At 34.0% G+C, this 16,574-nt stretch overlaps 1 protein-coding gene across 50 annotated transcripts in view; it reads right to left on the bottom strand.

The window, feature by feature from the left end:
• GPHN (gephyrin) overlaps positions 1-16,574 on the bottom strand; it is a 689,342-nt gene that overhangs the window by 419,617 nt on the left and 253,151 nt on the right. For 43 of the 50 annotated variants that reach the window (XR_013521272.1, XM_078335184.1, XM_078335182.1 and 40 more), the window contains one exon: positions 7,470-7,527. The exons of the other annotated variants lie outside the window; for them this stretch is intronic. Coding sequence is in view for 32 of the 43 variants with exons in the window: in XM_009006165.5 (XP_009004413.1) it covers positions 7,470-7,527 (58 nt within the window). In the remaining 11 variants the exon portion in view is untranslated. The remainder of the gene's footprint in view (positions 1-7,469; positions 7,528-16,574) is intronic. 50 annotated transcript variants of the gene reach the window in all.

Below are 16,574 nucleotides of genomic sequence, written 5' to 3'. Positions count from 1 at the left end.
TTTTGTTGATCTTTTCAAAAAATTGCTCCTGAATTTATTGATTTTTTTGAAGAGTTTTTTGTGTCTCTATCTCCTTCAGTTCTGCTCTGATCTAAGTTATTTCTTGTCTTCTGCTAGCTTTTGAGTTTGTTTGATCTTGCTCCTCTAGTTCTTTTAATTGTGATGTTAGGGTGTTGATTTTAGATCTTTTCTCCTTTCTCTTTTGGGCATTTAGTGCTATAAATTTCCCTCTGCTTTAAATGTGTCCCAGATTCTGGTAGGTTGTGCCTTCGTTCTCATTGGTTTCAAAGAACATCTTTATTTCTGCCTTCATTTCATTACTTATCCAGTAGTTATTTAGGAGCAGGTTGCTCAGTTTCCATAAAGTGTGCAGTTGTGAGTGAGTTCCTTAATCCTGACTTCTAATTTGATTGTACTGTGGTCTAAGAGACTGTTTGTTATGATTTCCATTCTTTTGTATTTGCTGAGGAGTGTTTTACTTCCAATTATGTGGTCAATTTTAGAATAAGTGTGATGTGGTGCTGAGAAGAATGTATATTCTGTGGATTTAGGGTGGAGAGTTCTGTAGAGGTCTATTACGTTTGCTTGGTCCAGATCTGAGTTCAAGTCCTGAATATCCTTGTTAATTTTCTGTTGCATTGATCTAATATTGACGGTTGGGTGTTAAAGTCTCCAACTATTATTGTGTGGGAGTCTAAGTTTCTTTGTAGGTCATTAAGAAGTTGCTTTATATTTCTGGGTGCTCCTGTATTGGTTGCATATATATTTAGGATAGTTACCTCTTCTTGTTGCATTGATCCCTTTACCATTATGTAATACCCTTCTTTGTCTCTTTGGATCTTTGTTGACTTAAAGTCTGTTTTATCAGAGACTAGGATTGCAACCCCTGCTTTTTTTTTTCTTTCCATTTGCTTGATAAATCTTCCTCCATTCCTTTATTTTGAGCCTATGTGTGTCTTTGCACATGAGATTGGTCTCCTGAATACAGCACACTGATGGGTTTTGTCATTTTATCCAATTTGTCAGTCTGTGTCTTTTGATTGGAGCATTTAGTCCATTTACATTTGAGGTTAATATTGTTATATGTGAATTTGATCCTGCCATTTTGATGCTAATGGATGTTTTGCCCATTAGTTGACACATTTTCTTCATTGTGTCGATGGTCTTTACCATTTGGTATGTTTTTGGAGTGGCTGGTACTGGTTGTTCCTTTCTATATTTAGTGCTTCTTGCAGGAGCTCTTGTAAGGCGGCCTGGTGGTGATGAAATCTCTCAGCAATTGCTTGTTCATAAAGGATTTTATTTCTCCTTTGTTTATGAAGCTTAGTTTGGCTGGAAATGAAATTCTAGGTAGAAAGTTATTTTCTTTAAGGATGTTGAATAGTGGCCCCCACTCTCTTCTGGCTTGTAGGGTTTCTGCTGAGAGTTCCACTGTGAGCCTGATAGGCTTCCCTTTGTAGGTAACCTGACTTTTCTCTCTGGCTGCCCTAAGCAATCTTTCCTTCATTTCAACCCTGGTGAATTTGATGATTAGGTGCCTTGAGGTTGCTCTTCTTGAGGAGTATCTTTGTGGTGTTCTCTGTATTTCCTGTGGTGTTCCTCTGTATTTCCAAGCCAGCTTTGCTAGGTTGGGGAAGTTCTCCTGGATAATAACCTGAAGTGTGTTTTCCAGCATGGATTCATTCTCTTTGTCACATTCAGGTATACCTATCAAATGTAGATTAGGTCTTTTCACATAATCCCATATTTATTGGAGGCTTTGTTCATTTCTTTTCACTCTTTTTTCTCTATTCTTGCCTTCTTGTTTCATTTCATTGAGCTTATCTTCAATCTCTGATATCCTTTCTTCTGCTTCATCAATTCAGGTGTTGATGGGTCTTTATTCTACCCAATTTGCCAGTCTTTGTCTTTTGATTGGGGCACTTGGCCCATTTACATTTAAGGTTAATGTGTGAGTCTGATCCTGCTATTTTGATGCTAGCTGCTTTTCCCATTAGTTGATGCAGTTTCTTCATAGCGTCGATGGTCTTTACAATTTGGTATGTTTTTGCAGTGGCTGGTACTGGTTGTTCCTTTCTATGTTTAGTGCTTCCTTTAGGAGCTCTTATAAGGCAGGCCTGGTGGTGATTAAATCTCTTGGCCATTGCTTGTCTACAAAGGATTTTATTTCTCCTTCACTTATGAAGCTTAGTTTGGCTGTGTATGAAAATCTGGGTTGAAAACTCTTTTCTTTGAGGATACTGAATATTGGCCCCCACTCTCCTCTGGCTTGTAGGGTTTCTGCCAAGAGATCTGCTGTGAGTCTGATGGGTTTTCCTTTGTTGGTAACCAAATTTTTCTCTCTAGCTGCCGTTAGTATTTTTTCCTTCATTTCAACCCTGGTTGAAATTATGTGTCTTGGGGTTGCTATTCTCCAGGATTATCTTTGTGGTGTTCTCTATATTTTGTGAATTTGAATGTTGGCCTGCCTTGCTAGGTTGAAGAAGTTCTCTTGAATAATATCCTAAAAAAGAAACCAATTTGGTTTCTTTCTCCCTGTCACTTTCAGGTACACCAATCAAACATCAATTTGGTCTTTTCACATAATCCCCTATTTCTTGGAGGCTTTGTTCATTTCTTTTCCCTCTAATCTTACATTATCACTTTATTTCATTGAGTTGATCTTCAATCTCTGATATTATAGGAGAAATACCTAACGTAGATGATGGGGTGATGGATGCAGCAAACCACTGTAACACATGTATACCTATGTAACAAACTTGCACATTCCACACAGGTACCCCAGAACTTGAAGTATAATAATTAAAAAAAAAATCCTTCAGTGGCTAGGCTGGGTGCAGTGGCTCATGTGTATAATCCCAGCATATTGGGAGGTGGAGGTGACTGGATTGCCTGAGGTCAGGAGTTTGAGACCAGTCTGGCCAACATGGTGAAACCCTATCTCTGCTAAAAATACAAAAAAAAAAAAAAACTAGGTGGGTGTGGTGTCGTGCACCTGTAATCCCAGCTATTCAGGAAGATGAGGCAGGAGAACTGCTTAAAGCAGGGAGGTGGAAGTTGCAGTGAGCTGAGATAGCATTACTGCACTCCAGCCTAGGTGACAAAGTAAGACTCCGTCTCGAAAAACAAACAAACAAACAAAAATCCTTCAATGGCTAATCAGAGCTTTCAGAATAAAACTAAAAAAAAAAAAGAAAGATCATTCATCATGCTGAAGTGGGATTTATCCCTGAGATTCAAGGATCGTTTAACATATGCAAATCAATCACTGTAATACATCCTATCAACAGAACGAAGGGGAAAAATCATATAATTTCAAAGCATTTGATAAAATCCAACATTACTTTGGCTAAAAGCCATTAAAAAGCTGGGGATAGACTAATACAACTGAGTTGAAATATAGAAACCATATATGACAGATCCACAGCAAATATCATAATTAATGGGGAAAAACTGAAAGCCCTTCCTCTGAGATCTGGAAGAAGACCAGTATGCCCACTGTAATCAGTGCTACTCAACATAGTATTGGATGATCTAGATAGAACAATCAGACAGGCGAAAGATAAAAAGAAAACCCAAATTGAAACAGAAGTAGTAAAATTATCCTTATTTGCATATGATATAATATTATATCTGGAAAAATGTAAAGACTCCACAAGAAAACTATTAGAACTGATAAATTCAGAAAGGTACAGGATACAAAATCAACATACAAAAATCAGTACCATTTTTATTTGCCAACAGTGAACAATCTGAAAAAGAAAAAAAATATAATCCCATTTGCAACAGGCACACATAAAAGTAAAATATCTAGGAATTAATTTAACCAAAGAGCAAAAGATCTTAATGAAAGATCAATGAAAACTATAATACACGAATGAAAGAAACTAAAGAGATCAAAAAATAAAAAGAGATTCTATGTTCATGGATTAGAGGAATAAATACTGTTAAAATGCTCATAGTACCCAAAGCAATTTATAGATTCAATACAATCCCTATCAAAATACTAATGGCACTCTACACAGAAATGGAAACAATTATCCTAAAATTTATATGGAACCACAAAAGACCCAGAATAGCCAAAGCTATCCTAAGAAAAAGAGCAAAACTGTAATGAATCATATTACCTGACTTCAAATTATATTACAAAGCTATAATAACCAAAACATCATGGTACTGGCATAAAAACAATCACATAGACTAATGGAACAAAATAGAGATCCCAAAAACAAATCCACATACCTACAATGAACTCTTTTTCAACAATTATGTCAAAAACATATACTAGGAAAAAGTCTCTCTTCAATGTATGGTGCTGAGAAAACTAAATATCCATATGCTAAAAAATGAAACTAGATCCCTATCTCTTACCATATAAAAACAAATAAAAATGCATTAAAAATTAAATGTAAGACCTCAAACTATGAAACTACAAGAAAACATTGGGGAAACTCTCCAGGACATTGATCTGGGCAATAATTTCTTGAGTAACACTCCACAAGCATAGGTAACCAAAGCAAAAATGAACAAATAGGAATGTATCACATTAAAAGTCTTTTGCACAGCAAAGATCAATCAACAGAGTGAAGAAATAACCCACAGAATGGGAGAAAGTATTTGCAGGATGCCCATCTGACCAGAATATTTAAGGAGCTCAAATAACTTTATAGGAAAAAAAATCTAATAATCCAATTTAAAAATAGATGAGAGATTTCAATTTACATTTCCTACAATTCCTAGGTATTTTACTTTTATGTGTGGCTATTGCCAATGGGATTAAATTTTATTTCTTTTTCAGATTGTTCACTGTTGGCAAATAAAAATGGTACTGATTTTTGTATTTTGATTTTATATCCCGTAAGAAATGCAAAAGATTTGCATTTCTAAAAAAAGACATGCAAATGGTGAGTAGGCATATGAAAAAGTGCTCAACATAATTAACCATCAGATAAATGAAAATCAAAACTACAATATCATCTTATCCCAAGTAAAATGGCTTTTATCCAAAGGACAAGTAATAACAACTGTAGTGAGGATGTGAAGAAAATGGAACACTGTATATTGCTAAGGCAGGAAAATCACTTGAACCAGGGAGCTGGAGGTTGCAGTGAGCTGAAATCATGCCACTGCACTGCACTCCAGCCTAGGCAACAGAGAGAGACTCTGTCTCAAAAAAAAGCCCATTGAGTCATAGAATTAAATAATTATCTTGAATTTGAATTTATTGAACGATTTGAATTTATTGAACTTGAAAAGTTTAATCAAATCAAGCTTAATGATTTGTTGTGATCTTTACATGTCATTGTTAACAACTTAACAAGTATTGTCTATCCTTCATTATTACTATCCAATTATTAAATCTTACTCACGAAACAAATAGTATATTCAGTTCTCAATAGATGATAAATTGCTTTTGAAAAAGAACAGTATGTTAGAAGATGAATATTCCATAAGACTTAGTAAAAGGTTAGAGATAGAAGAATGTAGTAATGCTCTGATTTTAAAGAGTAAGTCAATTTTCATTATTTTAATGTAAATTTTTAATTAAAATTAGTATATTGTATTTTCAAAGGAACCCAGAAAAATATCTACTAAAAGACTGATATTTAAAATTGGTGAAGGCTTATAGGGAAAAAAAATTGCAACAAGATAAAAAGATAATTCATTATGCATACCAATGCTTATATACAGTGTTTTCTTATGTAGATTTTTAATGAACAGCATAGGAAAGGGTTCCTTTTTGATTCTTCTAACGTTTTTCTCAGAAATGCATTACAAATGGCAGATAAATCTGATGGAGATTATCTGTTACATATAAATTTTTAATTCAACTATGATAACCAAGAATTAAATAATATTCTAACATACCCAAAGATTCAATGGCATTTGAAAAGGCAATTATTATATTTGTTGGCTGCATAAATGTCTTCTTTTGAAAAATGCCTGTTCATATCCTTTGCCTACTTTTTGATGTTTTTTTTTTTTCTTATAAATTTGTTTAAGTTCTCTGTAGATTCTGGATATTTAGCCCTTTGTCAGATGAACAGCTTGCAAAATTTTTTCCCATTCTGTTGGTTGCCAGTTCACTCTAATGATTGTTTCTTTTCCTGTGCAAAAGCTCTGGAGTTCAATTAGATCCCATTTGTCTATTTTGGCTTTTGTTGCCATTGCTTTTGGTGTTTTAGTGCTTGCCTATGCCCATGTCCTGAATGGTATTGCCTAAGTTTTCTTCTAGGGATTTTATGGTGTTAGGTCTTACGTTTAAATCTTTAATCCATCTGGAGTTAATTTTTGTATAAGGAGTAAGGAATGGGTCCAGTTTCAGCTCTCTGCATATGGCTAGCCAGTTTTCCCAACACCATTTATTAAACAGGGAATCCTTTCCCCATTGTTTGTTTTTGTCAGATTTGTCAAAGATCAGATGGTTGTAGATGTGTGACATTACTTCCAAGGCCTCTGTTCTGTTCCAATGGTCTGTGCCTCTGTTCTGTTCCAACGGTCTGTATCTCTGTTGTGGTACCAGCACCATGCTGTTTTGATTACTGCTGTCTTATAGTATAGTTTGAAGTCAGATAGCGTGATGCCTCCAGCTTTATCATCACTGGTCTTTAGAGAAATGTAAATCAAAATAACATTGAGATACCATCTTATGCCAGTTAGAATGGCGATCATTAAAAAATTGGTCAACAACAGATGCTGGAAAGGATATGGAGAAATAGGAATGATTTTACACTGTTGGTGGGAGTGTAAATTAGTGCAACCATTGTTGAAGACAGTGTCACGGTTCCTCATGGATGTAGAAATAGAAATGCCATTTGACCCAGCAATCCCATTACTGGGTAAATACCCAAAAGATTACAAATTGTTTTATTATGAAGATATATGCATACCTATGTTCACTGCAGCACTGTTTACAATAGCAGATGGTTGGAACCAACCCACATGCCCATCAAGGATAGAATGGATAATGAAAATGTGGCACATATACACCATGGAATACTATGCAGCCATAAAAAGGATGAGTTCATGTCCTTTGCAGGGACATGGATGAATCTGGAAACCATCATTCTCAGCAAACTGACACAAGAACAGAAAACAAGACACCACATGTTCTTATTCATAAGTGGGTGTTGAACAATTAGAACACATCAACCACAGGGAGGGGAACATGACACACTGGGGTCTGTTGGAGGGTGGGGGACTAGGGGAGTGATAGCAGTGGGTGGCAAGGTTGGGGAGGGATAACATTAGGAGAAATATCTAATGTAGGTGAAGGGGTGACAGAGGCAGCAAACCACCATGGCATGTGTATACCTATGTAACAATCCTGCAAGATCTGCACATGTACCCCAGAACTTAAAGTATAATTAAAAAACAAAAAACAAAAAAAAAAGAAAGAAAAAGCAATTCTTCCCCAACCCTGACCAAGATGCTAAGTCTTTGTGAAGGTGAAAAATGCCATACTATACCTTGATTTCTTCTATTTCGTCTGGTACTATCTTGTATGCTGATATAGTCCCACCCAACCTGAAATTAGGAGAAGAAAATATTCTCAAAACCAGCAATAGTGTTTAAAAAATACGGAAGATTTCTGCCATTACCATCAGAATGCTACCAGTAATTCCCAGTTTTCACCCCAACAACCATGGAGGAAAAACAACCATTTTGTGCATACGTTTTCCATTTATTAGTTTAAAAGAGGTAGATAATGAATGACTACTGAAAATGTTAAGTTAGATTTTTACCCATAACTACACTCCTCATATTGATGTTATTAATAATGCTGAAACTGCCACTTTTACCGCTGTATTCTGTCACATCTAACATGCATGAGGAACTGATGGCAAACATGATGTTTGCTTTTTTAAAAAAAAAAAAAAGAAATCATAGCTTTTACTTCTTAAGAGTAGTTTTAGGTTTACAAAAAAAATTGAGCAGAAATTAGAGCATTCACATATTCCCTCCCTTCCTTCCCCACAACCCTGTTTTCCTGATACTAACATCTTGCATTAGTGTGGTACATTTGCAACAACTGTTGAAACAACATTGACTTTGCTTCTTTTTTAAAGTAATTTGAACAGGGAGTCAGAGAGATGTGTGTGCCCAGCACTGTCCAGGGGGAAGAGATGAGAATTTGGGAATTACAGATAATTTAATCCTTAAAATGTTCTTTGCTTTGAGACAGTGATGCCATTATATGTCATATTCACCAATTTGAAATATTAGAAAGCAACTAAGCTTTATATAAAATCATGGTTGAGGTATGTATCATGTATATTATCTGATTTAATCCTTGCAATTATCTCTATTATAAAAATTGGGAAACTGAGACACAGAGACATTGAGCAATTCTTAAGCAACTGAGAAACTAGCTAATGAATGAGTTGAGATGTGCGTCAGTGTAAAGTACACACCAGATTTTGAATTCTTAGTATTAAAAAAAGAATAATTTCAATGTATTGAGCACATGTTAAAATAACATTTTAGATATACTGGGTTACATATATTTATTAAAATTAATTTTATCTGCTTATTTTTACTTTTTAAGATGTGGCTACTTAGAAACTTTAAAATTACATACAGGGTATTTGTGGGTCCCATCACATCTCTATCAGGTACTCTAGGCTATTAAACTCCAAATTACTTAACTGCTTTTGTTCCAATTCAGTGCTTGCAAAGGAACCTTCTGAATACTTATTTGAGCTTATAAGTACACCTCGGTAACAGAAAAAGGAGTATCATACATAAGAGACTTATGTTTTCTAGATCCTTTAGGATATCTCCTCTCCCAAATGTAAAATAATAAATACCATTCTGGTTTCTATTTAAAAATAAAATCCAACCGAATGATTTTTATTATGTATGCATTAAGCCTCTTTAATATTTATTACCATTTATTCTTACTAATGAAACTAGTGTTCAAATATTGATTTGAGAATTATTTCTTAGATTTTATTTAATAAATAAAATAGAATTTATTTATTTTATTTTTTCCCCTGCTTCCCGAGAATTATTTCTTAGACTTAAAATACCATGATTGAATGGTGGAAACAAATAAATTTTAACTTAATTGACTTTATATAAGGTATACCAGTAATGTAGTAAACAAGATCATTCTAAGATAGCTCGAGTGGCTAAAAAATAGAATAAACTTGGAGGGCTTCCATATTATGCTAAACATAGAAATGAGAAAGGAGATAAAAGTTGATATAAACACCAGAAAAAAAAATCCCAGAAACTAGAAATAATCTAGAAAAAAACTAAAAGAAACAATGGAGTCATCTACATTACTAAAAACACCTGTTCACTAATAAACCTACTTCAGCTCAACATTTCTTTCTACTACCTGACTATAACCAAAATAATAACTTTACCAACTAGTAGTTTTGACCTCTGAACTGGTTTCTGAAAATGACATTTCTGCTTTCATGACTTCATTAAACACAGATAGTTTAATATGCTATCAGTATTTCAGTTACTGCACTCAGGCCTAGATAATAACTCACTCCAAATTTCCTGTTCTATTACATTACACTGTCCTTCTCATTGTTGAAGAAAGAATTCGCTCTGGGGTAAAACATAGTTCTATTTTACTACAGTCAATTTGTAAAAATAGTATTACATTGGCAGTGATAGTGGTAGTAATAGTTGAAATACTACTACAAGTATTTAGCACTTACTATGTGCCAGGCATTATGTTATACTTTACATGTATTTTCTCATTTAATTCTTATAACCTACACAAATGATTATGAAAAAAATCAGACAAGTAATTTTTCAAAAATTCCACAATTAGGAGTGGCAGAGCTGGGCTTAATAATGCAGTTCTACAAATTGACAAGAGGATTCTAAAATTGATATGGAAATTCGAGGGACACAGAATAGTTACAAACTTCAAAAGAATAAAGTTGAAGGAGTCTCACTTCCTGATTTAAAGTTACTACAAAGCTTATAGCAATCAAGACAATGTAGTACTCACATAGGGTAGACATATAAAATAGAATACAATAAAGTCCAGAAATAAATTTCACATTCACAGATAACTACTTTGGTTTTCCTTTTAATCTTGTTATTGCAAACTATATTTAACAAACTTGCATTCTGACCATTTTAAAGTATGCAATTCAGTGGCATTAAATACATTCACAATATTGTGTATCGTTACTATTTCCAAAACATTTGCATCACTCAAAACAGAAACTGTAAACATTACGCAGTAATTCTCCATTTACCTCTCACCTCAGCTCCTGGTAACCTGTAATCTACTTTCTGCTTCTGTGAATATGTCTGTTCTAGAGATATTACGTAAGTGGAATCATACAATATTTGTCCTCTTGTGTCTGGCTTATATCACTCAGCATTAAGTTTTCAAAATTATTTCATGTTGTAACATATAGCAGAACTTTATTCCCTTTTATGGCTGAATAATACTTCAATACATATGCATACCACATTTTATTTATTCATTCATCTGTTGATAGATGTTTGAATTGTTTCCATCTTTTGGCTAGTGTGAACAATGTTATGTTGAACACTGGCATTTAAGTGTCTGTTTGAGTCCCTCTTTTTAATTTTTTTAGGTATATACCTAGGAGGTAGAATTGCTTGGTCATTCTATGCCTAGCTTTCTGAGTAACCACCAAGCTGTTTTTTACAGTGGCTGTATTATATATTTCCTTGAGCAATACATGAGGGTCTAATTTCTCCACATCCTTGTCAAAATTGTTATTTTCATTATTTTTTAATGATCATCCTAGTGGGTGTGACATAGCCTCTCACTGTAGCTTGAATTTGCATTTCTCTACTGACTAGTGATGCTGAGGATCTTTTTATGTCTTATTGGCCATTTGTATATATATGGAGAAAATCAAGTCCTCTGCCCATTTAAAATTAGGTTGTTTTTTGTAGTTGCTGAGTTGTACAAGTTATTTACATATTCTGGATTTTAAACCCTTATCAGATATATGGTTTTAAAATATTTTCCCATTCTATAGATTGTCTTTTCACTTTCTTACGTTGTCTGGTGCACAAAACTTAAATTTTGATGAAGTCTAATTCATCTATTTTTTTCTTCTGTTGCTTACATTATTGTGGTCATATATAAAAATCCACTGCCAAACCCAAGGCAATGAAGATTTATCCCTGTTTTCTTAAGAGAGTTATGGTTTTAGCTCTTGTATTTAGGTCACTAATCCATTTTGAGTTCATTTTTCTATATGGTGTGAGGTATGGGTCATTTATTTTGCATGTGAAAAACTGGCTGTTGAGGAAACTCCTTTCTCAAAGCCACTGTCGAGGCTTTGACTTGGCACCCTTGTCAAAAATCAATTGGTCATAGATGCATGGGTTCATTTCTATATCTTCAGTTCTATTCCATTGGTCTACAGGTGTACTTCTTGTTTTAGGTTTCGTTTTTTGAGATGGAGTCTCACTCTGTCACCCAGACTGAAATGCAGTGGTGTGATCTTGGCTCACTGAAACCTCAGCCTCCTGGGTTCAAGTGATTCTCCTGTCTCAGCCTCCTGTGTAGCTGAGACTACAAGCGTGTGCCACCACTCCTGGATATTCTTTTTCTGTGTGTATTTTTAGTAGAGACAGGGATTCACCATGTTAGCCAGGATAGTCTCAATCACTTGACCTTGTGATCTGCCCACCTTGGCCTTTCAAAGTGCTGGGATTACAGGTGTGAGCCACTGTGCCCAGTCTGCAGGTATAGTTTTATGTCAATACCACACTGTCTTGATTACTCTAAGCGTGGTAGTAAATTTTGAAGTTAGGAAGTGTGAGTCTTCCAATATTGTTCTTTTTCAAGACTGTCTTGACTACTTGGGACCCCTTGAAATGTCATATAAATTTTAGGTTTGGCTTATTTCTGCAAAAAAAAATGACAACTAGAATATAGGAATTATATTGAATCTGTAGATAACTTTGGGTAGTACTGACATTTTAAAAAATATTAACTCTTTTATTCCATAAACATGGGATGTTTTTCCACTTATTTAGGTCTTGTTTAATTTCCTTCAGCAGTATTTTATAATTTTCAATGTCTTTCATCTCCTTAGTTAAATTTATTCCTAGGAGTTTTCAGATTTGATTTTAAATGAAATTATTTTTATTTCCTTTTTGGATTGTTTATTGCTGGTATATAGAAACACAAATTATTTTTGTGTGGTCAGCTTGTATCCTGCAATTTTGCTGAACTCATTCATTGACTCTAATAGCATTCTTATGAATTAAGGAAAGTTTTATATGTAGCAACATGTTACCTGTGAACAGACATAGTTTTACTTCTTCCTTTTCAGTGTAGATGACATTTTTTCTTTGCCCACCTGTTCTGGCTAGAACTTGCAGTACAATGGTGAACAGCAGTAGTGAAAACAGGAATATCTGCCTTGTTCCTGATATAAAAAGAAAACCTTTAGTTTTTCATCACTGAGTATAATGATGTTAGCTGCGGGTTTTTCGTAGATGCCCTTTTATCATGTTAAGGAAATTCCCTTCTTTTCTTGGTGTTCTGCATGTTTTTACCATAGAAGTGTGTTGTTGGATTTTTGTTTTTTGTTTGTCAGATAAGATGATCTTTTTTTGTTTGTTTTCATTCATTCTATTGACATAGTATACTACAGTAATTAACTTCTTATGTTGAACCACTCTTGCATTCCTGGTATATTCCTACTTGGTCATAGTACATAATCCTTTTAATATGCTATTGGATTCAGTTGCTAGTGTTTTCACATCCATATTCACAAGGGATACTGACATGTAATTTTCCTTTCTTGTGATGTCTTACTCTGGCTTTGCTAGCAAAGTAATGCTGGTCTCACAGAATGAGAAAGTGTTTTCTCCTATGTTTCAGAAGAGTTTAAGACAGACTGGTGTTAATTATTTTACATAATTCATTGGTTTCTAAGAATTTGTCCACTTCATCTAAATTATCTAATCTGTTGGCACACAATTGTTCATAGTATTCTCTTACAATCCTTTTTATTTCTGTAAGGTTAGTAATGTTCCCACTTTCTTTTCTGATTTTAGTGTTTGCATCTTCTCAATTTTTCCCTAAGTCAAACTGGCTAACAGTTTGTCAGTTCTGATGATCTTTTCTTTTTTTTTTTGAGACAGAGTCTCACTCTGTCACCTAGGCTGGAGTGCAGTGGTGCGATCTCACCTCACTGCAACCACTGCGTCCCAGGCTCAAGCAATTCTCCTGCCTCAGCCACCTGAGTAGCTGGGATTACAGGTGCCTGCCACCATGCCTGACTAATTTTTGCATTTTTAGTAGAGATGGGGTTTCACCATGTTGGCCACATTGGCCTCGCACTCTGGACCTCAGGTCATCCACAAACCTTGGCCTCCCAAAGTGCTGGGATTACAGGCATGAGCCACCATGCCTGGCTGATGATTTCTTCAAAAAACCAAGTTTTGATTTCCATTACTCTTTATTGTTTTTTGATTCTGTATTTCATTATTTCCACTCTAATCTTTATTGCCTTCTTTTGTTTCATTATTGCCTTCTATTGTGTTTAGCTATTTTCTCTTCTGTTTTCTTCCAGTGAATCATTTTCACTCCCTTCTCATTTCCTTTAGTCTGTATCTTTTAGATACTTTTTTGGTGATTATCCTGGGGAAGAAATATATTTAACATTCTAAATTTATAACAATCTAGTTTGAGTTGATACCAACTTAACTGCAATATCATACAATATCCCTGCTCCTACATAGCTCCATCTGCTAGCTTTGGGTTTGTTTTGACTTCTTTTTCCAGTTCATCAAAGCATCAGGTTAAGGTAATTGAGATGCTTCTTTCTTTTTAATGTAAACATTTCTAGGTATTAATTTCCCTCTTAGCACTGCTTTCACCACATCCAGTAAGTTCTCATATGTTCTGTTTTTGTTTTCATTTGCCCCAAGGTATTTCTGAATTATACTTGTGATTTCTTCTATAAACCATTGTTTATTTAAGAGTTTAATTTCTCCATATTGTAAATTTTCTAGTTGTTTTTTTGTTTTTGTTTTTTTTTGAGACGGAGTCTTGCTCTGTCACCCAGACTGGAGTGCAATGGCATGATCTCTGCTCACTGCAACCACTGCCTCCCAGGTTGACATGATTCTCCTGCTACAGCCTCCTGAGCAGTGGGGATTACAGGCATGCAACACCATTCCCGACTAATTTTTGTATTTTTAATGGAGACTGGGGTTTCACTCTGTTGGTCAGGCTGGTCTCAAACTCCTGACCTAGTGATTCACCTGCCTTGGCCTCCTAAAGTGCTGGGTTTATAGGCATAAGCCACCACACCTGGCCTGTGTGTGTGTATGTGTGTACATATATATATTTTATATATATTTTTTATTTATTTTTATTTATTTTTTATTTTTTTTAAGGCTAGTCAAGTGAAGCAGTGGGAGTGGAGAAGGAACAAAGAAATCTGTAACTGGTTGTGATCAATTAGTTGTAAACACCACTGCACTCGGACCAGCCTATATATATTTTTATATATATAATATATATATTTGGTTGAGTTTTAGCTTTATTCTCTTGTGGTCAGAGACTATACTTTGTAAGATTTCAAACTTTTAAAATGTATTTTAAAATGTATTTTCTGTGGCCTAATATTACCATTTATCCTGTACAATGTTCTATGCCTTTTGTGTATTATCAGCAATTGTAAAATAAAACATGACTGCATGTGGCTCTCCTAACTTACTGTATTAAATGTCATAATACTACTACTACCTTAATATAAGTTCCTTTAATATATTTTAAATTTTATTACTTTTCTGAATGAAATATCATAATAATCAAAATTAATAAATATGTAGGTAGTGATTATTGCCATTAAGAAACTATTCCAGGAAAAAATACTTGGCCCATGTTCATTTAAGAATAGTAATGTTTAAAGGTAATTCAGGATGGCTCAGAAATATTTTCATTTTCTGCCCCCACTCAAATCTGCTTTTCCTCTAGTTTTCCCCCATTTTTGTTATGGTAAATATTAATTAATTCAGTAGCTCATGTCAAAAATATGGAAATCGTGGATGCATTCTTCTCAGTTCCTACAGCAATTAGTGACTAAGTCATATTTCTACTTGCCTTTGCTTATGTGGAAATACATTTTAATAATATCCTCATCACAGATGCTTAAGTCTGATCCTTCTAAAATGTAATTTTTCATCATGTCACACCTTTAAGTAAAGTGTAATACCTTAACAAGTTAAATTTCCATTATAAACCTCATTCCTGGTTCCATTTCTTGTCTCATTATTTCACATTCCCTCTACATTCTTGCAATGATTAATTATCAGTAGTTTCATAAATGTATCAATTTTGTACTCTTGTATCTTTATATGACCCTTGTCCTGAATGTTCTTCTCCAGCCCACAAACTCCTAATCATCTTTCAAGATTTAATATAACTTCTGAAGACTTATCTGACATCTGAACGCAGAGATAAGCACTTTCTCTGCTGATTGAATAGAGCCTTACTCATATCTAAATTACAACATCTGTCCCATTATTGCAATATTTATTTAGAGATTGATATCTTCCATTAGATTACAAAGGTACCTGTAATATTTTAGTTACCTTTGCATTTCTAGCACATAGTGAGTAGTCAAAGCTTGGCAGATTAACAAATTTTTGGTGTATTAATGAATGATGTCAAAGGAGCTAAACATGAGAATTTTTACCAAGATCTTCAGCAAATCCATTGTCTACAAAAAAATGGTATGTTTATTTTAATAATGTTTCTCCTAAATTTTTGTCATAAACAATATGATATACCATGGTTTTTTAAATAAAATAATTCCTAGATATCTTTGGGCAGTGTTATAGTCTTAAAGCTTTCACTTTGACTGGAGGAGCATGTGTTTATTGATTTCTATAAGAGGCCAAAATATTGATTTACACATTAAACCTTAATGAATTAGTCTTGCTTAGAACAGAATGTTCTAAAAATATCACTGTATTTCGCTCAATTCCTGCCATTTATAAAAGTTATAAGAAATCATTTTAACTAATATTAAGTAGCATTATTCCTATTTTATTTCCCCAGGAAGATCCTGTCGTCTGAATGATGCCAAAGTTTTCAATATCATTGTAAAGTCTCTATTAAATACAAAGTCTAAACTTCAAGCCCTACTTAACATGGACATACAATCAATTAATTCTGTAAATGATTATTTGTAGTGCTTTCTATGCTTAAGGTTCTGTAGTAGAATACAAAGCCGTAGCTCCCAGTTTTAATTTTAAAAATCTAACATTGTTCTAAGAAATTATATCTCCTACTAATGTAATTTATCACTCGTTTATTTTAAAATTTGCAATATTAAGAAAACAAATAGTAAAATTATAACATCAAGAAACAGAGAATATCTAATTCAATGATATGTCTGTTACTGATTATTTTAATGATTCATTCAACAACTATTTCTTTCTCAGAGTACCTTTTGACTTATTAAAAGACTGATTGGGTGCTATAAAATCAACATGTATCTCAAATAAATGACATAAATTTTTTTGTAATGTCAATACAAAATAACACAATACAAAAACAAAAACAAAACCTTCCTTCAAAAATA

This window comes from Callithrix jacchus, chromosome 8 (assembly GCF_049354715.1).
Source record: "Callithrix jacchus isolate 240 chromosome 8, calJac240_pri, whole genome shotgun sequence".
Lineage (NCBI taxonomy): Eukaryota > Metazoa > Chordata > Mammalia > Primates > Cebidae > Callithrix > Callithrix jacchus.
This window is presented reverse-complemented; position numbering and strand designations above follow the sequence as displayed.